Here is a 22,299-nt window from a genome sequence, read left to right as displayed (position 1 = left end):
CTGAGACTAGAGCTGGTGTCTGGTGGTCAGGCAGGGCCAATCCAGTGAAGCAACAGGGAAACTATTTCTTTTTTTTCCTCATAGATTTTTATTAGTGCTGTAACCTTTTCAAGTATATAAAAAATGTGACTTAGCATGTGTCAATTCAGTGCCCCTGTTGTGGGGAGGGTTAAGTGGCGGGGAAGGGTCAGAAAGGGGAATAATTGCTGTATGGAAGCTTAAGACACCTTGAGAACAAATCCCAGGACCAGTAACGCAAAACTTGCCTGGCTTTGGTCCTGTTACTTTAACCTCAGTTTAGCTGTGAAGTAGGGTATTACTGAACTCACTAGATCTCCACTAAGACATTGTGAGGACTATCTTCTGATCTTTTTTACCAAAGCATAATCAAAGCAGTGGATTTTATTATGCCCTTACTAAAAGCAAATTATATTACTCTGGAAACCTCTGTCAGCAAAACTTTTGTCTTAGTAGGAAAAATAAATTGTTTATTGTCACGACACTGTCCCTTAATGGCAGTGGCTGTGTTGTTGCTGTAAAATTGCAGAAATTAAATACTGCAATGGAAGACTTCTGTAAATACGCTCATTCAGACCAGGCATTTAGTTAATGGGCAACATAGTTTGTCTTTCTTTAATGCAAATATCATCCTATAATCTTGCTGAGGCTTTTGTCTGCCAAAAGTGTGTGTATGTGTATGTATGTCCATACATGTCGTGTCTTATTTTAAAGTATTGCCATTCTTCATACTCTGCTATTAATGACGTTTTTTCCTCTAAATTTTCTTGAAATAATGTTGTATCTGAAAATGATTAAAAGGGGATTCTGAGAAAGTGCTTTGATGTGTTTTGATGACACATCTCTTGGCGCTCAGGCTCTCGTTGCTTAGTCTATATTTCTGAGGCAGTGCCATGTGCTCTGAAAGGACAGCACATTGTGACAGAAGTTTTGCTTTTGTAAAATCAGTGCCTTTGACACTTTGAGAGCACCCTTCATTTGTGAAAACCATGCCAGTCAATTCTCATGGAAAAGGTAGAGACAAAATAGTATCCAGCTTCCTCTTGGAACATTGAACCAACAATTCTCTAAGCACTGCATATTGTTATGCAGGATGTTTTTCTCCCAACGTGCCAATCAAATTAATTTCCATTAGTCATCGAGTCTAAGTACTGAATGTGGAATGCATTTTTCCGAAGCAGCACATTATCTTTGGAAAGGAAGCTAGAGCTGCAAATGTTATAAGCACTGAAATATCCTTGGCAGTATTTCAGTTTTCCTCTACTCATTGCTGAAATTCCAGTACTGGAGCTCATACCTGTTCAGATGTATAATACTGTCAAGTCAGTAGATGAACACTTTTCAGGACCTTAGTGTAAAATGTGTCATAATTTTGTTCTTTAGTATATGCAATAATGTCAACGTGTTGAAGTGGTATTTGACATTGTTATGAATCCTGCAAAATACGTTGCTTTCTTTTTTTTCCCCTCTGCAGTTCAGATGGAGAAAATGGAACAGATGAAAGAAAAAAGCCAGGAAAATCACCTACTCTGTTGCTGCAGACTCCTACCGGTGAAGTGGAACATTTTGATAACCGGAAGAAAGTTGATGTTGCTAGGTAATGGTCAGGAGCATTGTCACATTTCTGCTAGTGAGATAATCAGAATGTTTACCATCTATTCAAGAAGCTAAACTGAAAGGCGAGATTTAGCAGACATCTCAGTTGTGGGTTGCCTTGCACACGATATGAGTAAACAGGGATCAGAGCCTACATCCAGGAGCTGATATGTCATTTCCCAGAAGCAGCCAGAACAGTGGGAATATGAACTTCTGGGCTGTCTTAGTTTTCCTGTTCTGGGGAAAAATACGTTGCACTGTTCAATGCCTCTGCTGGTTACGTCTCTTTCACAGCCAGTTTGACAAGCAGAAGTCCACCACACGGTGGACTTAAATACAGATTTTGCATCCCTTTCACTTTCAACTGAGCAGCCACTGCAAAAGTCAGCAGTCAACCTGACACTGTGGTTCTGGTCACAAGTCAGATAGTTGCAAAGCATCACTTAATTTCCTCAAGCATCTTTAAGGAGAAGGTATTTGAAGTAATACGAAGAAATTAATGATTACTTGTTTATGTAAACATTCCTTAGTTTTATCTCTCTCATACAATTTAACTGTGTGCTGCAGAGGGGCTGGCATAGGTTTTGTGTAAGGCTGGCTGTTCAGTTTGACTGGTATATTGCATGGAAATATATGGGGCTATCCATGTGTATGGGAGGTTTCTGCTATAAGGCATTACAGTTTTGCATAAGCATTACAGTTTTGACTGGAAACCCTGAACCTCACAAGTTTAGGAAATAGAGAAGACTTACCATGCAAGATACGGTGCAGTAATGGAAGCTTGTAGCACCTTTTTTTCCCCATGGTATTAGCAGTGCTCAGCACAACACGTTCTTCCAGTCATTCAGCAGAGTTGCTGTATTGTGTTTTATCCTTCCTGCTGATCTTCGCCAGTCTGCATCTGAAGGCCTCTAAAAAGAACTAACTTCTTTTATAGCCTGTTTATACATTTTTCTTCTGCGTGCAGTGTAAGCTCAGGGATAATGTTCTCTTTCTCATTTCTGCAGTGTTATCCCACCTCTGTTTTTGTTTTTCTAAACAGTTCATGTCATGAGTTTCTCCTGTATAAAACAAACAAACAGAACTTATTTTCCCATCGTCCTCAGAGATTTTCCACTATACTCATTCTAAAAACCCAACAACTCAGAAGTAGTTGTTTCTCTTTTTCCAGTATGAGTGGCTAAAGCTGTACAGGAACAATTTCCTACCCAACTGTCAATCATAACTCCCTTTCATTTATTGGAGACCTCACTTCTAGGATTGCTGGCTATCTTCATGATTTCCATACACTACTCTGCACAGTTCATAGCCAGTCTTTGATTTGTGCATCTGTGTTTCTTTGTTGCACTTTCCAAATGGGACTGCCTTTTGTAGTACAAGTTCATAGCTTCAAGTACGCTACCTTGCACTCTCTATGACTGTGTTTTGCCTTACTTTTCTTACATTACTAAGTAACATGCTTAGTATTTTATGTGTTGACCAGAAACAAACAAATGTGAAGCTAAGCACTCTGATGATACATTGTTTGTAAAAATGCCTTGATTATTATTTTTTTTCTTCCTTACAATTAGTAATTTAGAATATTCCTTCCAAATTAAAAAAGACCTTCAGTGAGGACTAGCATGGTTTAAGGCTAAGACAGACTCTTCTTCATTGCTGTACAGTCCTTGAAGAATTGGATAATTGCTACTGAAGGATTAATGTGTTTTATAGAAAAGCATGTCCTGTTGGTAACTTATAAAGATACATGAAATGAGATTAAGCATCTCACATAGTATGTCTTTTTTATTTTCAGGACAAAAAGCAGTTCAGACAGTCCACTCCTGACAACAGATATCAAGAATGATTCCAAGATTGAAAGGAAAAAACGTGTCTCAAATCAGGTAGGGCAGAGGATGGACTTGTTTGTTTATGTCTAGTAAGAGTAAATACAGAACTGCCACAAGAGCACTGTTGTTTACTAGTATTATAGTTCATGGTTATATAAGAATACAGGTTCCTTTATTCATCTGTGTAGGGTAATGACTTTATAACCACATAGCGAAAGTGAGGATTTACTATAAAGCAAATGGGCAAAATGAGAAGGTACTGGGAGAATATGCAGTGGAATGGGTCACTTAATCATAAGAATATCTAATAAGGCATGTATCTTTGGTGGTGGGGCTTTTTGTTTTTTAGCTGAAGGCAAATGCACACTTTCATAAGCTGTTTCTGGATGTTCCCATTGATGAGCCACTGAAACAAAGTAAGTATTAAGACCCTTGTCACTGCTGGCTGTGGACCAAAATACTGTTGTTACCTGCCAACTGTGTCAGCATATAAAAGGCACTACGTACGTTTTAAAATCCTTAAACTACAGCTGCCTGTAGCTGCAAGGCCTTCACCTGCATGCAGTGGATGTTTCCATTGTTATCTTGCAAAACACAGATTTCTTTATTCTTCAGGTGTTGGGCATGTTTTGGAGTTGTAGTTTACTTTGCACTTCTTCACAGAGTAACCCAGTGCAACATTTTTTAGTACTGAAGCTCCCTCACTAAAGGCACTGCTTAATTGAGACAGCACCAGTCAGGTGACTAGCTTGGGCTTTTCTTGTTGTTGATGGTGCTCTGAAACTTAAAAGCACTGGTAGGAGGAGGACTTAAAAGATTCTACTGTTTCCTGTGATAGTTTTAACAAGTGAATTCTACATAGAGATGAAGGGCAAACATTTCTTGAAAGGAATACAAGGATAGCAGTTCATGAATTAGAATTGCTTTTGCTCAGTGGTTGTGAAGTAAAAGCAGGATTATTTTACATGTGTTCTACCTCTGTTGGTCATCTGGTCCAGACAACTGCTTAAGACCTAAAAGTTTTAAAGTTAAAACATTTAATTTATGCTTTTGATATTTACATAATACAGTTACCAGAAAGCTAGTCTAAAACTTTGTAGGAGCCTAGGTGGTACTCTTTCAGAAAAGATTCTTGGCTTATGAGAGCCAAGTTATGCATTTCAGTCTTTTTCAGATGTTTTGAATTAAATTTAGGCTTGTGAAATCTTCTGAGCTTCTCTATGTATTCTTAAAACTTTTTGAATATTTCAAGGTTTGACAATGTTTATCAAAAGGCATATACCCAAACAAATTGTGGCTTTAAAAAAAAAGAGCAAAAAAAGATGCCAAATTTTTATTGTGGGTTATGGCTACCTTAAATATTATAGAATATCTTTGTGTTTTAGGTTTTACCTGTGCTCTGCAGAAAGAAATTCTGTACCAAGGAAAGTTATTCCTTTCTGAAAACTGGATTTGCTTCCATTCCAAGGTTTTTGGTAAAGACACTAAGGTTTGTAAAATCATTGTGTATGAAATAGTAATGCTGTTCCTTAGGAATCTGGTCATCACTAGAAGTTCAATCTATTGTGCAAGGCTAGAAAACATGCACTGAATACATGGACTGTTCAGAATCTAAGCCCAAAAATCATTCTAGAATTGAGTGTCTATCAAGTATTTCCTGTCTGGAAAAAAAAAAAAAAGGTGAAAGGAAAGGATATGAAATATAATGATGCCAAGCCCACTTAACAGAAACTGTACAAAAATGTGTCTTTTGTGTTTGAAAAAGAGGAGGAGGAGGCAGGTTTGAAAAGTTTAAGGACTACATTGGGGAAATGAAGGGAAGGATCAAGCATGCTGAGTAACAGACAATTAAAGAAGAAACTAAACTAGTCTTCAGAGAGGAGTGGCAAAGGGGCTCTTCTAGCTGATCCTTCTGGTTTTGCATGAACAGACGAGTGGGAAAGAAAAAACAGCCTGCAAGGTTTTTACTTGTGAGTCTAATGTGAAGAACAGAAATAGGACATGAACAATTGGGAAGATCCTAATTTACTAGTTCATCATTTACTCTTTTCTCGATATAGATATGACCCACATAAGGTTTTAGGCCAGCCCCTGTGGCAAATATTATTTATACAGATAAAAAAAACTGTGTCCAAGAAGAGGTGGGTTCTGTTTTTATTGGTTTGGAGGTTTGGGGTCTTTTTCTTTGTTTATGTAATCTCTGTTCTGTCTTTGAGCTTTTATTGGGAAATGGCTTGATTTTTGCTTCCTTCTTTATCAAGTACTTCCTTGAATGATTTCCTGTTCAGATCAAGACCCTTCTCAGTGAATTTAGGTGCTGGAACCAGTTTAGTACTTGCAATATCTTATTTCTCTTCTGTCAAATGTTGTGATGGAACACGGTATGTCTTTGAAATGGCTTTTAGGAAGGTAGAATAGGTTTAAAAAAATGATTAAAATGATTAACAACACGCTGCTGAGAGTGACTTAATGGCTTATTGCATATTACTGCTTGGCCAAGAAACTAAGCTATGGTTGTTTCCTAGTTGAAGGATTGTATTAGTTACAGGTAGTATGTTAATGTGGGTGGTGTGCATGTCAGTGAAAGCTATGTAGCACAACAAGGAAATCAAAATTAACAAAGGGTTGGAGACTAGTTCATCATTTACTCTTTTCATTCATAGTTAGTAACACCTATCCTGTCATTAAAATTAAAGTTGCCATGTAAGTAATCTCCTGTTCAGCACAAATGAAATGTGCATGGGTCTATTCCAAGCTGAGGGACAGCTTTCTAAAATTCAAGCTAAGCTAAATGTATATTACTAAAATCCAGTAAGAGTCTGCCAAGTAGAATAGAAAGACATTAAAAAAGATGCAAAATGATAATCATGTTGTTCTAGAAAATAATGTTTGTAGAATATTTTTTAGAAAACATTGAGGGGAAAAAATGAAGAGTGAAAGATTGGCCTGGTCTTTTACTTCCGTCTGTCTTCCTCAGCCCCTACAACACACACACTTTAAAGCTAGGTTCAGTCACGTAGAGCATGCACTGACTTTTAGTAATACCATCAACAAAACAACAGGGAAATCAGGGATATAATAAAGAATAATGTAAAAGAGGGAGGAGGAAATCAAGCTTAACTGGAAAAACCACCTTCACAGCAGTCACGTATATTGACAGAGTTGCCAAGATGCAAAATCTCTATTACTTGGAACAATCTAAACTTATTCAGAACCCATCTATTTTGAGAAGCAGCAGGTCTACATGTTCTATTTAATTTTTCAACACAAGTTTTCTACCTACAGAATCTTTGTTAAAACCTTTGGTAGGTGAAATAGCTATGCAAGTCAGGAGACTTGAATCTGCAATGCAAACACTTTGCATGTTCGAAAACAAGATTCCTTCTGCAGGACTTAATTGGCTTTGAAAGAGTTCACTCTTTCCATGTCATTCTGTTTTGGCTATACATCTGTTTTGGCCTGCGATCTTTCCTGGAGCTAAGCATCATCATAGTGTTTTAGTTGCTTTCCAAGATACCTGCAGGAAAACTTTGTTTCGTGAAAGAATTATTACTCCAGACAGAAATAAAATACTTTGCAGTGATTTTCCCATTTTAATCTAATGTTGAAGTAAGAGTGCAGTAAGCAAGTACTTAATCCCACTTAAGTACTCTTTAGTCTTGATTACAGTAACGTTATCCATCAAAATTGTATGCAACAGAATGCCATTAACATCTCTTATTTAAAGTTCTTTGAGGTGGACTGAACCGATTCAAAACTTCTAAAACACGTTTTTTTATTATTACTGTTAGAATTTCTGCTGAAAAATCTGTGTTGTTTTTGGGTTTTATTTGTTTTGGCTTTGTTTATTTGCTTTTTAAAAGTGATGCAAATTGTTTTCTGACTGCATGACAGTTCTGTTTTTCTCCAGTCAAACACCCATCATAGCTGCTCCCTTCTTTCCACCCAGAAAAAAAAGTTTTTGGAATGAAAGTGTTACAAAAACTTTGTGGAACAAGAAAATAATCCACTTCAAGAAAAAGTATAGTGGAGTAGCTGTTTAATAACTTCTTTTCAAAAGACTTGACCTCTGTAGCAGGACAAATAGACTTGACATATCAAGAACCGATAGAAAAATGGTGTCCAGACTTACAGGCCTAGGCCTAAGGATAATATAAAATTACAGGCATTGGATTTTGTTTTGGTTGTCTTACAGCCCCCACCCCACCCCAGACGCACCCCCTTCCCCTCTAGCACAGATTTTTTAAATGAAACTAAGCACTGAGTAATTGAGTGACTTTCTGGCCTTTATATGACAATCAGTGAAGTGATTAGCCATGCTTAAACAGTGGCTGGAAATCTTGCATCCAGACAAACATACACAAACAAATTTTTTGTTACCTGAAGCAAATGATAATTTTTCATTTCATGACTTGATGTTGCTTCGCACTTAGCTTTTTTTTGGAATAATAACAAGGTTTTATGAAACAGAACAGAGTTAACTTAAAACACATCAATTCAGGAGAACTCATTTCAGTGTTCTAATCACCCATTGGTCAATCTTTGGACACTTTTAATTCTGAATCTCTCAGGTAGTTGAAGCAAAGGAATATTTAACAGAAGCTGTCATCTATCCATGTGTATCCTGGATTGATATATCTGTCTAACTTCCTAAGCTCTAGGCTTTCCAACAGTAAGTCAAACCAGTTATTCAGTCCTTTGTTATGTGAGGTTTACAAGACCCCATAAAGAATATCTGAATTGAAATACCCTGAAACCATCACTAATGCAGTTGGATATAAATGCAAAGGAGGCAAAATTGAGAACTTTCCAACATAAATGTTGAAGTTTGGATGGCACACACAAGAATCAATTTAAATGAGACAGTAGGTATGTGGGTATTGGATCATTCGGTGATACTGAAGGACAAGCTGTTTACTCAGCTGCTTGTTGCAAATTAAGGGGTCTGTAAAGTGGTGAAGAGTTATAGGTTCATTCTTCAACAAGCCTCTTGTCTGATGTGTTCTGAAGTGTTTGTTATTGTTTTTTTTTTCCTAAACAGGAAGCCTAACTTTAAGACTAGTTTGTTCTGCAGATCTACTGTGAACTAAGCCCATAGTCTTTTAAGAGCTGGAAGGAGTAAGAAAAGGAAAACATAAGCAAAAGCCTGGACTAGCATCTGATCAAAATAGAAATAAAAATAGTTAAGAAATAGCGTTGTTCTGAAACCATACCTACCAAATGAGTTATTAGTAATCAGGGATATAGCAGATAAATATTTGTGTGTAGAGCACTGAAGATCTGATTTATAGCAATTGGTAGACTGGCTCCTTGTGTATGCAGATTTGTGTGCATGTATTGGGACTAACACTACAATGGTCTTGTTTCAGATTAGCATACCTGTGCTCTCAGTGACACTTCTGAAGAAAACCAAAACTGCCCTTCTTGTGCCAAATGCTCTGATCATAGCAACAGTCACAGACAGAGTAAGTACTGGTAGAGGACAACACATCCATACCCCACTGCTTTCTTTTTCACTTTTTTCCTGCTTTCTTGCCCTCACTATTTACAGGCAGTAATCGTGAGGGATTCTTGAAGGTGCCAGGTGGTCATTTAAACAGCTAGAAGAATTGGTAACCTGTCATCATTTAGATTTTGAGCCTGGAGGATCTGGTTTCTTAAGGGATAATTTGAGCTTCTTCTGCCTCCTCTCTGGTGACAGGCAAGGACCATTTTTTCCCTCCGGCTAACTTCCTGTCTTTTTTCTTTGGACCTGCAGCAAACAAAGTTATATTTAGCTTTATGAGGAGAAGAGAAAGGTAATCTCTAGTTGCAACTTGTTGCTTGTAATCTGTCATTCCTCATTCTCAAAGAATGCTATGTAGTGGCACTGGGGGAACTAAAACAATTGGGTCAGAAAGTGCATGGAGGGAGGGTTATCTACATTGTTGGCAGCCCTTTACAGTATTCTTACATTTATTTGGGTGACTCATCTGATCAGCAACACCCTAGCTGCAACAAAATACAGTTTCTCCCAGTAATTCTCTGTTGTAATTGCATCAATCTGTAGAAAATGTGATTATCCATCCTATCAGCAGCTTTAGAAATGACCCATTTTCACGGCAGAATAGTTTTGTGGACATGGGAGAATGTACAAAGAATGAGCTTTTTTTTTTTTTTTTTTTTTTTTTTTTAAGTTAGGGAAAACACAGTATGCAAAGTCTTTAAAACAAACAAGAAAAATTGTTTTGAATAATAGATCTGGCCTATACTCTGGTTCCTGCAGCAGAACATGGTCATTTTCTGTGCTTGTTCCGTGTTCCATGTGATTAACCTCAGTTCATAGGTTAAGAAAGAGCAGACGTTTTCCCTGCTATATGAAGGTTCTTTAAAATAGTTATGTGATCAACAAAACCACCTACCACTTTTAGTTAGATAAAAGGAAGCTTGCACTGTGTGTCTTTTCTCCAAACAGTTTTGGAAATTTTGTTTTTCAGTACATGTTTGTCTCCCTACTCTCCAGAGATACCACCTACAAGCTATTAAAATCTATCTGTAGACATCTTGGGGTAAGTACTAATGGGAATGAAAACGGTATGTAGCTTTGTGTTCATTATTACTGCTTTACTGCTTTTAAATGCTAGGCAGTTGCTAAATGTGTTCCTTGTTAAAACTGCTGTTTTTTTCAGGATTTAAGTATGGGCAACAGTTCCAATCCATCTTCTGCTGAAAACAGCTTCAGGGCTGATCGTCCTACAACTCTGACCCTGGTAAACAGCTTCAGTGTTTGTTCTTTTGTTGCATGGCGCTGTTCATTGCAAGTCCCACTTATAAATTCTGAGGGAAGGAAACCAAAGGGATTTGTGACATCTGTTTCTGAAGCTTCTATGAGCTATTTAACATTAGGAAGCAGTGGAAATGATTAGCAAAGGTGTAGTTTGATCTGATTAGGTGCATATGCCCTACATATTTCTCTGTAGCTGACAGATTTCACAACTCTCGGTACTAACTTACAGTTGCCGCTTCCTCTGCCATTGACTATTTTTGAAGTGTTTCTTGTTGCAATTCTTCCTTTGTGAACCAGCTCAGACAACTGAAAGAGCTGTGTTAGCCACATGTGATGACCAGATTCTAACTAGTAATGTCTGTTCTAGACTTCTGTGTTTGTCTAATAGCATTTCTTTTGCTGACAGGCTTAATCTCTTTACTTAAATGAGGGCAGGAAATGGGGCTTAAATTCTGGTGATAAGGGGCCTATTTTGCTGACATTGATCTTAACATCTTGATATCAAAAATTGTTCCTGGTCAGACAGTTTTAAATCTGTAATTGCTTGTTCGGTTTCTAAAGGGAGGTCAGAGGAAGTAAGACCGATTAGACTTAGAACAGGGCTGAATGTTGCTGTGATTCTTTTTCCATCAGGATTTCAATGAGGACTATTCTGATCTGGATAGAATAGTGCAGCAACGAAGACAAGAGATGGAGGAGTCCAGTAGCACAGGCTCACAGACCCCAGAGCTTGAATGCTTTCAAGGTGAGTGGGATCATGGGGCCCCAAGAAAATGGGTAGAGCTTAGCTCTCAGTTTTGCTTCTGCAATCCCCTTCTCATGTGGAGGTGTATCTGTGTTCTCCACAGTCCTGTGGAGTCCTTTCTTTTTATTTAAGGTCTTCCTCCAAGTCACAATAACTGAGTTTCCATTATTATATCCCTTTGTCATCCAGAGTTAAGAAATGACTTTGTAAGCATCAGGTTTGATTTATCACTACTGCCTCCAGTTGCATGCACTGTCTGCTCCCTATCAGTTATGCTACCAGATATACAACTTAGGAGGTGTTTGTCCTTTATTCTTCTCTTTTGTTGTTGTTTTTTTTTTTTTTAGTGAACTGTTTTGAAGTTGTTCAAGTTACACAGTAACGTCTTCGAATCTATACGAATAAAGATTGTGCTCTGTCATTCACAGGCTTTTGGTCATCAAAAAAAAGATTTTTGAAATGGTTTTCCTTTTTTTTTTAAACCCTGGTTTTATTCTTTGCAGTCATAAAGAAACACACTGCACATAAGTTCATAAATATTGCAGAATTCATTTAATGTGGCACATGCTGAATGTTATTAACAGCAAAATCTAGGGTATTAGTCTGCTATGCAATTACTATATATTAGCATATTAATGTGGTTTTGTTCCATTTTTATTCCTGGTTCCATCTGGACTTCAGTGAATTTGTATAATTAGAAATTTTTACCTTTACTTTCAAATGAAACATTATAAATATATTTTTTAATAGCAGTTTTCAGTTGGGTTAGTTTTATTTAACTCTTCTTTCTTCCGATGTCAATTTTGTTCAGTAGTACAATTTGAGGTTATTTGCTTTCGTATTTACTGTGTGTGTTTTTAATTGTTTGGTGTTTGTGGAGCAGTACCTAAATTTTAGTGTCATTACTTGCAGTGTGAATGCTTCTGAATAATAATCTAACTTGCTGTCTTTCTTCCTTAAGGCTGATAACTACTTCAAACCTTTCAATTTTCTTTTACACAGCAGAAAAAAAGCAATATTCAGTTAAAGAATCGCTAGGAATTAAAGGAAAATCATTTGAGGGGCAGATGTCCCTTGTGAATCTGTTTCTTGGTATCATTAGATCAGTCCAGAATGTACAAGTAAAACATGAGCAAATCTGTGTGAGACAGGATTTTTCTGTCCTATCTCACTCAAGATATCATCTGCAATTAGGAAAAAAAAAAAGGGGGGGGGGGCAGGAGAGGGAGCTATAGTCTTCCCTTTTAAAGTAACGATGTTTTATCTCCATTTGAAATTGCTATTAAAGTACTTTGGAATCATCACTATTGTATATTCAGTCCTTTTGAGAGATTACTTCTGGGTCTGTTTAATCTTCTGACTGGAAATTAATTGATAATCTGTGGAGCTTGCATGGGCTGCCGTATCTCAAAGGATCTGGAAATGTAAATTTACCATACACAATCCTCTTCCTGTCCAGGTGCTTCTTTCTGTTTTGTCATTATGTTGAATTATCATGCGAACTGTTTTAAGGACAGTAAACCAACTGCTGCTTTCTATCCATGTCCAGAAATGCTTGTTAAACTCCTCCTGTTTCTTGACAAACTTAAGCTACTGATAGTTTCCTTTGACTTCATATTTTGGCTTTATTCAAAATCTTGGTTTTAACAGATTATCATGTCGTTGAGACACAGACTCACTTGAAAGTTTCAAAGACTGAAGCAAAGTCTGCCCGTTCAGATGCGCACAGTAAACACATACCTGAAGGAAAAGCCAGAAATGGTCTTCGAAATGGTAAGGAATTAAGGGCAGATCTTCAGTTGGAGTTAGTTAAGTTCATATAATTTATATCATCTGTTGCATGCTTCAAAACACCATTTGTGTACCCTGCTGTGTTTTGATCAAAATAACACTTTGTTCTTTTCCTAGGAGGTCATTCTGAAGTTTTCAGATTCTTCCACAAAATGAAGTCCCAGAAGCTCTTATCGCTGAACCACATACTTATATTTTATGCAGTTCTGTAAGTAAACAATTAATATAAAGATTGTCAAAATACTTGGATTTTCTTACATACACATAGATTAGTATCTTCTAAGCTTTACTTGAAAGAGGAAATTGTTGTGAATTTTGGCCTTTATCCTTTTCAGAAATAGAAATGCCAGGTCAGACCTATTTAATGGGCCTTTTAATTATAAAAGTAAAGGATGTTTTGGTTCAGGAAATGCTGGAGTTTAACAACTTGCAAGTTCATTTTATGGGGCATTTATCAAAGCCATGCTCAAGGAATAGACTTTCAGAACTGTCTGAATGCCATTGGTTGGGTATTCCTGAGTTTTAGAAACTTAAGATTTTTAAAAGATGCCATTATTATTCAACATGTACAAATAATGATTTAATGGCCTTTTAATGTTAAATTTTTCAGGTACTTCTGAAGTTTCCATGTCCATACAAACTTAACTGAAGTGCCTTATTTTGCTCTCTTACAGTGTCTGTGTTTTAATATTTTCTACCTTCTACATGAGATACAAAATCAATGTCCTGGAGGAACGTCTTATTTCCATCACATCCTTTGATTCACATGTTAAAGAGTAAGATACACCCTGTAGCTACTTTAATTTAAAAAATATCTATTTTTCCAGTGCTCCAATCTGTTTTCTTCTGAAACTCCTGTGATATTGTAGTGCCCTCAGGATTCTTTGTGTTCTGTAGTTCTTGTATTTGCACAAACCTCATCTCACAGGTTTCTGTTCGAGAGTTTTAATGCAAGTGTAATATGTCATGATGTAATATTACTTCCAGCATGTAAAGATAGCTGTGAGTAACTTCAGTGTAAACTGCTAAAGAGAAATTTTTTCCAGATAATGATTCTCTTAAAAAGCTATGCCTTTAGTCTTAGGTCTTAATGTCATTTTATTAGCCTAAGATGACAGAAGGTATTTCATAGTCTTTGGACTAATACATCTGATTTGTTTGTAGGATGTTTTCCAAAGCTTTGGGCTGCCCAGATCTTCTTTAGAAACTGATGTCCTGTCCTTCTAAAATAAATAATAGTAGTAATAGTAAAAACTGCAACCAGGAAGCATTCTTTGTTTATTTGAAGGGGAATGGCAAAAAGATAGGCCATAGGAAAAGGGTTCAAGGACTGCTCTCTATATAAAGTAGAAAGATAGTTATCAAATCATGTTTCCTGGTAGCACGTAAGAAATACTCAAGCTATAAAAAAAATAGAAAATATGCTGTTAGTGCATGATAAGTCTAGGGAAGGACCAGTGCAGGACTGCTGATCTTTTATTAGAATTCTGCTAGCAATTCTTCAGTAATTTTATTCCATAGCTGTGGAAAAACCCAGATCATGAATGTAATCTACCCCGATGTTATTTTTTTATCCATGTTGCATGGACAGGAAATCTGCAGACAGCAAATGGAGAGACAGTTCAGGTGCATGCACCATGGCAGTATGCCACTGTAGGTCATATCAGTTTCCTATTCTTCTCTTAGGACAGAAGGCAGTTCAGCTGTGTGCTGAGAATGCTATGAACTTATTTAGTATTACATTTTGCATTAACTCTTCTCCCCTGCTTACAATGGATTTTTTTTCTGAGCTTCCCTGAAAAACATGACTTAAAGTCATTTGTAAATCTCACTGCAATGCCTGCAGTGACACACAATTAGAAATGCTGACAGCTAGAGAAGCACCACCTGAAAAACAGAAGAAAATAAAATTCAAGACAGCTGTACCAGGCTGGATGGAACTGTCTGCAAAGTGTTTCAGACTTGTAGCAAATCCTTGAGTGCAGATGCTTGTTAACTCAGCTTACTTTGACAACCCCTCCATGAAAAATACGTCACTCTAAATGCAATCTTGGTCATACTGAACAATGACTCTGCTGCTCAGGATCCAGCTGCTTTCATGTGTGTTCTGTGGAAAGCAGCATGACGGGCATGCTTGTGTTAGAAGATTGTCCTGGTTTCAGTTAGGACAGAGTTAATTTTCCTCCTAATAGCTGGCAGGGTGCTATGTTTTGGATTAGAATGAGAAGAGCGCTGATAACATGCTGATGTTTTAATTGTTGTAGAGCAGTGCTTACACCAAGCCAAGGACTTTTCAGCCTCTCTCTGTCCTGCTAGCGAGCAGGCTAGGGATGCAGCAGGAGCTGGGAGGGGACAGACCCAGGACAGCTGACCCAAACTGGCCAAAGGGGTATTCCATACCATCTGACGTCATGCTGAACAATATATAGGGGTGGCTAGCCGGGGTGGAGGGGGGGCCGGCTGCTCGGGGATAGGCTGGGCATCGGTCAACGGGTGGTGAGCAATTGCATTGTGCATCACTTATTTCGTACACATTATTACTATTAATACTATTATTATTATTATTGTTGTTATTCTTTTCCCTGTCTTAATAAACTGTCTTTATCTCAACTCACAGACTTCACTTTCCCGTTTCTCTCCCCCATCCCGGAGAGGGAGGGGGGAGGGTGAGCGAACGGCTGTGTGGTGTTTGACTGCCAGCCGGGCTAAACCACAACAAAGATAGATTTAGGTTCTTGAAAAAAAAGAATATGAAGGAAATAGTTCTTTATCTTAAAAAGGCTTATGTCTATGTTTCACCAATAATACAAGGAGAAGGGTAAATATACTAAATAGTAGGCAATGTTTAAAAAAAAAAACTTTCCCACTTCTGGCACGTTTTGATTAGCAGGATACTTTTCCCTCTTCAGAAACACTCTTAAACAGGAAGGTCCTGTTTTCTGTCATTCTGATACTAAACAGTACAACATACGGGATGACCTAATGTGCACTTCACCCGTGTCAACAGGCTGGACTTTTTGGTTTCCTCTAAGTCACAAGGCACAGAACTTATGCAACTCTTTAACTTCTAGTGGAAATAGCTGTAAAGTTTTCATCCAAGCTTCTGGGGAATGAGACAATACAAAGAATGCAGTCAAGAGTACAAAAGTGACTTAGGCCTTTGCTTCAGTAAACAAGTACAGTTCACAATGTTACCATTCAAAGTATTTCTATCTACGTGTCTTTCAGTTCTGCTTTCTACTTTTTCACTTCCATCATACTGAATTCTTCATTCTGTTTGACAGCCATCCAGTGCGCCAAGGTTTGGGATCTCATCTGCAAATTAATGCTGATGCCCTCTGTGATGAGTTAACTGCCAATCTTATAAAATTGGAAAAGGTAAATTCATATGATATGATGTAAATGCCAATACATTAATCAGGTTCTTGCTGAATTTCTATAGTCTGTTATTTTGAAAATGTCAAGTCACTCCCATATTTGGTACACAGAACTGGCATATTTATTAGACAAAAGACTGAGGTTTTGTCTATCATAAGTTAGCCCAAGTACATGCATTAATATATGTAAGTGTTTTGCCTTCACTTGAGGCTCAAGATACAGAACACTAGTAAATCAGACACTTCAGGAGGTGATTATTACATATATGGATCTTGATTTTTTTTTCCTTTGTCCATTGGGGCTAAGGATTTTGAACTTAGCAGGCAATTTCCTTAACAGGATTTCCTTGTCTGTAGCTTTTGTTTGTGTTTTTGTATTTTTGATTTAAAAAACAAATAAACAAAAAACATGCTGGCATTCATAGTCATCCTTCTTATACAGAATGGTTAGAATCTGCCTGTTTCTCTTCAGTAACACAAATGCTGTTTCACCAGCTGTGTAATTCCCTATACCTGACCTTTACACCTTACCATTCTCTAATTGCAAGACTAAATGCCCTTGCTGAAATTGGAATCCTATGCAAAACAAGAGTGGGTGGGGAGACCTTATTTCCGCTTTAGCTGTTGTGGTGGCTTAACTTTGGGCAGCAGTCAGACCCACCATTTCAGCTGCTCTCGCAATCCCCCTCCTCAGCAGGACAGGGGAAGAAAATAGGTTGAGAAAGTCTGTGGATCAAAATAAAGACAGGGAAATTGCAAAACAGTTACTACTGCAGGCAAAACAAACTTGGGGAAAATCAGTGTAACTTACTGCCATTTAAAATAGATTTGGGTAGCAAGAAACCAAGACAAATGTTAGAAAAACACTTTTTCTCCCCTCTATCCCAGGCTCATCTTCATTCCTTCACTGCTGATTCCTCTTCTCCCTCCCTGCCCCTGAGCTGTTTTTGGGGATCAGTGGGGGGTTTACAGTTGGTGCATAGACAGTTTTGTCTCTGCCACTCCTTCCTTTCATTTTTTCCCTGCTCCAGAGTAGGCTCATCCAAGGACAGCTGTACCTTCAGGAAATAGCTACTTGCTCTGCTGTGGACTTTCCATGAGCTGCAGTGTGGATATCTGCTCTGCCACTGGGGCACCTCCACCCTTCCTCTTCTCCTTTCTCCTCCTCCTCCCCCTCCTCCAGCCTTGATGTTCTCTGTGTTGTTTCTGACTCTTTTTCTCTCCTTCTCTCTCCGTCTGGTGTCTTTGCCATGTATTAAATGTGCTTTCCCAGAGGTACAAACAACTTTTCTGCTGGGCTCAGCTGTGTCCTGAGGTGGGTCTATTGGAGCCAGCTGGAATGGCTGCATTTAACATGGGACAGCCCCAGCCTCTTCACAGAGGTCACCCTGCAGTACACACCACCAAAATCTTGACACCTATGCCTAGTATAAGCATATGAAACGTGTATATTGGGAAGAAGTCAGTATCACTCACCAAATATGGAAAAAAAGGATTAGTGAAAACAAAAGTTTTTGGAATTCCTACATGCTTAAGTCACATGGAATACTTTTGCCTCTGTTTCTAAAACTGGGTGTTTGCCAAGGTCTTTCAATGCCTTTTTATCCCCAAAATAGGTTTCCCAAATAGCCTAAAGCTACGTTTATATAATATCACTGTTACCTGTGTGGCATAGGATTTATAGAGCCTCTGACAATATCAGATTTTCCCCCACACACAGCCACCCCCTTATCTGTAGAAATCTAGAATAATGCCAGCATAACCCCTTTGTACGCTCTGGATGATAGCTTAATGAATACAAGAGAAAAATGCTTTCCAGATGATTACTAGTTACAATCTTTAGCCATATTAGGCCATTTAAGAGGTTACAGCCTTCCAGATGTCTGGGGCAGGCTTTCAGCTGGCAAGATGGTCCATGGGAGACCTCATTTCATTTCAGTGGGAAGCCAGCCAGTCTTTTGCAGCAGGCCTAGGCACTTTCACAGTCCTTTATATAGTCTGAGCTAGGAGCCACAGTAAAAGGCAGCCGGATGGTCAGAGCATTCAGCTATTCCCAGAGAAGTGACCTTCTGTCCTGAATTAGAGTCTTCAGTCATGTGCTTTTTTCAGTTAGTGCCTGCAGAATTGAAGCCTTATGTTGTATTGGAAAATACTCAAGACACTATTACTTTCTTCTCCTACAAGTTGAGTATTGCCTGCAGCTTCGTATTGCCACGTCCCTAATGTAGATCAGCAGTTGTTAGAACAGTGTTTGACCCTACTCATGTACTGCAAAACTGGTAGAAGTCTAATAGCTGTATGTTCTCCTAGCAAAGTTACTGTAACTGTTCAACTGGGGTGGGTTTGTTTGCTTGTTCGTTTTATGTCTTGGTGAAAAGTGCTAATAATTGACTGCAGCTGGCTTCAGAATCAAAACTAGCATAAAAATTTCCGTGCAAATTGTCATTTCTTCCCCTCCCTTCCTGTGGGACTGTAGCATTGTAAGATACATTGCAGAAACTAGGTTAAAAACTTAAGAATTACTCTTCAGGTAGCAAATGTTCCGTACAAAAGTATGTTGCAATGACTTTTTCAATGTGACCTTACGATTTTTACCAGTTCCACTTCATACCTGGAGTCACAAAATTTACATGGCCTAGCAGAATTTTGCTTTGTTTTTTTTAATGTTTTTAACAAGTTGTTAAAAAATGCACCATGTCTATTAGGATAAAAGTGGAGGGAAAATGTGTCCTGATGTTATTCATTCCCTTATTCTAATGTAGCTTGATGAATGGAAATTCATGTGTAAGACTCTTAAAAAAACTACGTGCTTCTTACTGTTCTTGGAAAAGGTGTGCTTCTGGGCCAGAAGATCACAAGGTAGGATTAAGAAGTGGTGTCTAGAACAGGAAGTACAATGTCTCCTCAAATTGATCCTCAAATTGAAGTCTGAAAGTAGCTGTGACTAAATCTGGCTGGTGACTACTAGTTACTAAGATGTATAGGACGCATGTGGATGGCGTGTGTCCCAGTATATTCCCCCTTTGCTGCTTTTAAGGACAGTGAGATGGAAGATAGATAAACAAGCTGTGTAAAATTGGTCTGCATAAATAATCTTGAGGATGTGACTGACTTTAATTGCCTTCAGTGTAATTGACAGAATGTGTCCCACAATCAGTATACTAAGTCTGGAATGCGGGACATAACTGTTTTTGTTTGGAAGACTTTATTTTTCTGTGCACATGTCAGCAGTCTATGTAGCTGAAGCTGTTATAAAACTCTTTCAATTACCCACTGAAACCTAGAAGCTGTGACTTGTAAGTTTGAGGCTTTTAGTAGATTTTGATCAAGTTCAAAATATTTGCATTTCTTTTCCGTTCTTTCTAGCTCTGGTTTTGTTCTCTTGTTTTCTCAGACCTAATGAAGAAGAGAATCCATGGGAGGAGGAGATGATTTTATCAGCTTGATTTCAGTTGATCAGCTAGGTTTGCTGCTGGCTGATCATATCTAGATGTTCCTTTGACTAGTGCAGAAAGCACTTAACATGAATACCTGTGGTATAAATAGCTGTGACAGAATTAACAGGCACACAGAAAGTATATTGAAGAATGTCTTGATTTTTCTTAAAAATGCAGTATAACACTTCTGGTTGCCCAGTTAATTTTTCTCTTTCTTAGATACAGAACAACTTACAAAAACTTCTTGAAGACGGTGAATGAAATGTCAATGTTCTTGGACTGCTTGAGCCTTCATTCGTTTTGCTTGACAAACAGTTCTAAAGGAGCTCCGCTGGCCAGAGTTCAAACTTCTTTATTTTCAGTCCAAGCCAAGGTTAAGCTACTGTAAAGCTTATGTCACAATACAGAAAGTCATTCTATTCTTGAGCACATACATGTATCTGTATGTTTTGAAAATAAGAGGTTTTTTCCTTCTCTATTCTGTGTGAAGCAATTAATGAATTTTACAGCTTGTTTGATTTTAGACTTCCTTATGCCAGTGCAAATCCGGTGCAACTCCTCTTACCTCAGCATTTATTTTCTGTCTTTTGTCATGTAAGTATGAATGGGAAGAATTTCAGTTATAATTCATGTTCTGAAGTGTTGTGTGAATGAGTTGGTATCTGACTTGCAGCTGTGGTTATGAATCAGTGCTGTGCTTTTTTTCTTTCTGCCCTTGCATCCCAAAGATCAAAAAACAGACAACTCTGGATTTGATTTTATGAAGTTCTGAATGTTTGATGTGTGCTCAGGCTTTAAGATGCTCTAAATAGGCTCAATTCCACATTGCATCAGTGCTGAGGGTAAGGTCTGTTTCTACCAGGCATTAATTTTACATCAAAGTAAAGCTTGAAATATGTATGGACTTGCCAACTTACAATCAAGTTGCTTATGAACAGCAGTATGGGTGTGACAAGTCTGCACAACTTGGAAAAAATGATGATTTTTCTGTCCACACGTAAAATCTCTGTCCATTAAGTTAATCAACGTGAAGACTTCAGTCACCTTTCCTTGTGGTTGCATGGAGTCTTGGTTGTCTGAGCAAATGCAATTCATGTTCCAGTTGATAGAAGTCTTGTCTTGGTATGTGACTCCAGGGATGGGATGTTTCCACATAATAGAAACTGACAAATTAGTAAAGCAGCAATAATAATAATTCCAGTAGACTGAATGAAGAAGTGAACATCTGCTTTGTCATATCATTATTTTTTTCAGTGCCCTAAGATGGGATAACTGGTTTTTTTAGCTTTCTGATTCATCAAGCAGGCTGGTTGGTTTTGGAAAAGCAATACTTAAAATAATAACTAGTATATGTAAAGTAACAATACGGTTTATATATGCTATGCATTTTGTGACCATTTCTGTGAAATGTACCTTACTTTGTTTAAATAAATTTTTTTAAAAAACAAATGCCTCAGTACTATAATTTGGATCATCCCAATTCCATCCATCAAATATGATGCTTATTAGTCAAACATGATGCTTATGATCTGAGTAGGCTCATACCTCACCACACAAAGTTCATGCAGAATGTAGTACCAAATACAAAGGAATTGTATCCTGCCTGTGTGCTTCCACTTACTCAGTCTTACTCAAGGTCTTCTCAGTGTGGGAAGAAAAAACAAGCAGAAGAAAATTTGACCCCCAGTGTTTTTAGGAATTACAGTAGCATAGAGTGGTTGGCATGGACCTCTGGAGGTCATCTCATCCAAGCTCCATGCTCAAGCAGGTTGCCCAGGACCGTGTCCAGGTGGCTTTTAAATATCTTCAAGGAAGGAGACCACAACATCTGTGGGCAACCTGTACCAGTGCTGTCACCTGCGCAGTAAAGAAGAGCTTCCTGTTGTTCAGATGGAACCTCTTGCATTTCAGTTACCTCTTGTGAGGAATTGTTAATAATTTTCTCAAATGGTTCCTTGTTGAGTGATGACGGATGAATAATGTAATGCTGAGGCAGCTGACAGTGTTATGTAACCTGTAATGTGTGCCTGCCTGGCTCAAGTTTACATCTGAGTATGTTTGGTCAGAAATCTGTGAGATTTGACTGTTCTGCCTGTTGCAACCTATGCCTTTCTTTCCTTAGTCAACATGGGCTTATTGTAAAACTTGTTTTCACAAGAAAACTGTTGTAAAAGGGTTTTGGTTCTTTGTTTTATTTTCTTCCCCTCCTCCTTCTTTTTCCCTGCCCCCTCCTCTTCTCCACAGTTCTGCAGCTTATGCAATATCCTGGACTCTTACCTCTTTCCCTTCTCTGCTTACTTACCTTTAATGTCAGTTTGAGTAACAAGGCTGTAGTTCCATTTATGGTGCTTTAAAATGAAGCCATACGTCACCTTGTCAAAGGAACTTCACGGAAACTTGATCATGTCCATCAGCTGAGCTGAATTAGCCTTTTACTCCATTACATCAGCAAGGACATGCCTTCCTGTAGGAAAACAGGGGAGAGAGGTAATATTTGACATTTACCTTATGTAAAGCAGGTTGCCTAAGCCCTTGGGCAGGCTTTATCACTAGCCATAAGCGAACAGAATAACTATAGGAGTGAAAGAGTAATCAGTCAGAGGTGGACGACTGCCTTTTAGCCTGTGGCAGCGTGTCAGGGGAGGTGAGTCTGGACAAAGGTGTGGCAGTGCCTCAAATGAGGGAGAAGGCAACTGCGCTCCAAAGAAAGCAGCAGCATTGAGAGCTTTTGGTTCTGTGG

At 38.2% G+C, this 22,299-nt stretch overlaps 1 protein-coding gene across 3 annotated transcripts in view; it reads left to right on the top strand.

The window, feature by feature from the left end:
• Window positions 1-20,996, top strand: part of GRAMD2B (GRAM domain containing 2B) — a 33,249-nt gene extending 12,253 nt beyond the window's left edge. The window contains exons 2-14 of one of the 3 annotated variants that reach the window (XM_040541465.1): window positions 1,493-1,615; window positions 3,410-3,497; window positions 3,793-3,859; window positions 4,829-4,932; window positions 8,813-8,908; window positions 9,920-9,991; window positions 10,112-10,192; window positions 10,843-10,954; window positions 12,605-12,727; window positions 12,863-12,953; window positions 13,420-13,521; window positions 16,030-16,123; window positions 19,779-20,996. In XM_040541465.1, coding sequence (XP_040397399.1) covers window positions 1,493-1,615; window positions 3,410-3,497; window positions 3,793-3,859; window positions 4,829-4,932; window positions 8,813-8,908; window positions 9,920-9,991; window positions 10,112-10,192; window positions 10,843-10,954; window positions 12,605-12,727; window positions 12,863-12,953; window positions 13,420-13,521; window positions 16,030-16,123; window positions 19,779-19,820 — 1,195 coding nt within the window. In that variant the 3' untranslated portion in view covers window positions 19,821-20,996. Of the gene's footprint in view, window positions 1-1,492; window positions 1,616-3,409; window positions 3,498-3,792; window positions 3,860-4,828; window positions 4,933-8,812; window positions 8,909-9,919; window positions 9,992-10,111; window positions 10,193-10,842; window positions 10,955-12,604; window positions 12,728-12,862; window positions 12,954-13,419; window positions 13,522-16,029; window positions 16,124-19,516 lie in introns of all 3 variants that reach the window. The other 2 variants (XM_040541466.1, XM_040541467.1) reach the window with 2 other exon arrangements.
• Window positions 20,997-22,299: the final 1,303 nt, after the last annotated feature.

This window comes from Cygnus olor, chromosome Z (genome assembly GCF_009769625.2).
Source record: "Cygnus olor isolate bCygOlo1 chromosome Z, bCygOlo1.pri.v2, whole genome shotgun sequence".
NCBI lineage: Eukaryota > Metazoa > Chordata > Aves > Anseriformes > Anatidae > Cygnus > Cygnus olor.
The sequence above is the reverse complement of the archived record's forward strand: the minus strand, read 5'-3'. Positions and strand labels throughout refer to the sequence as shown.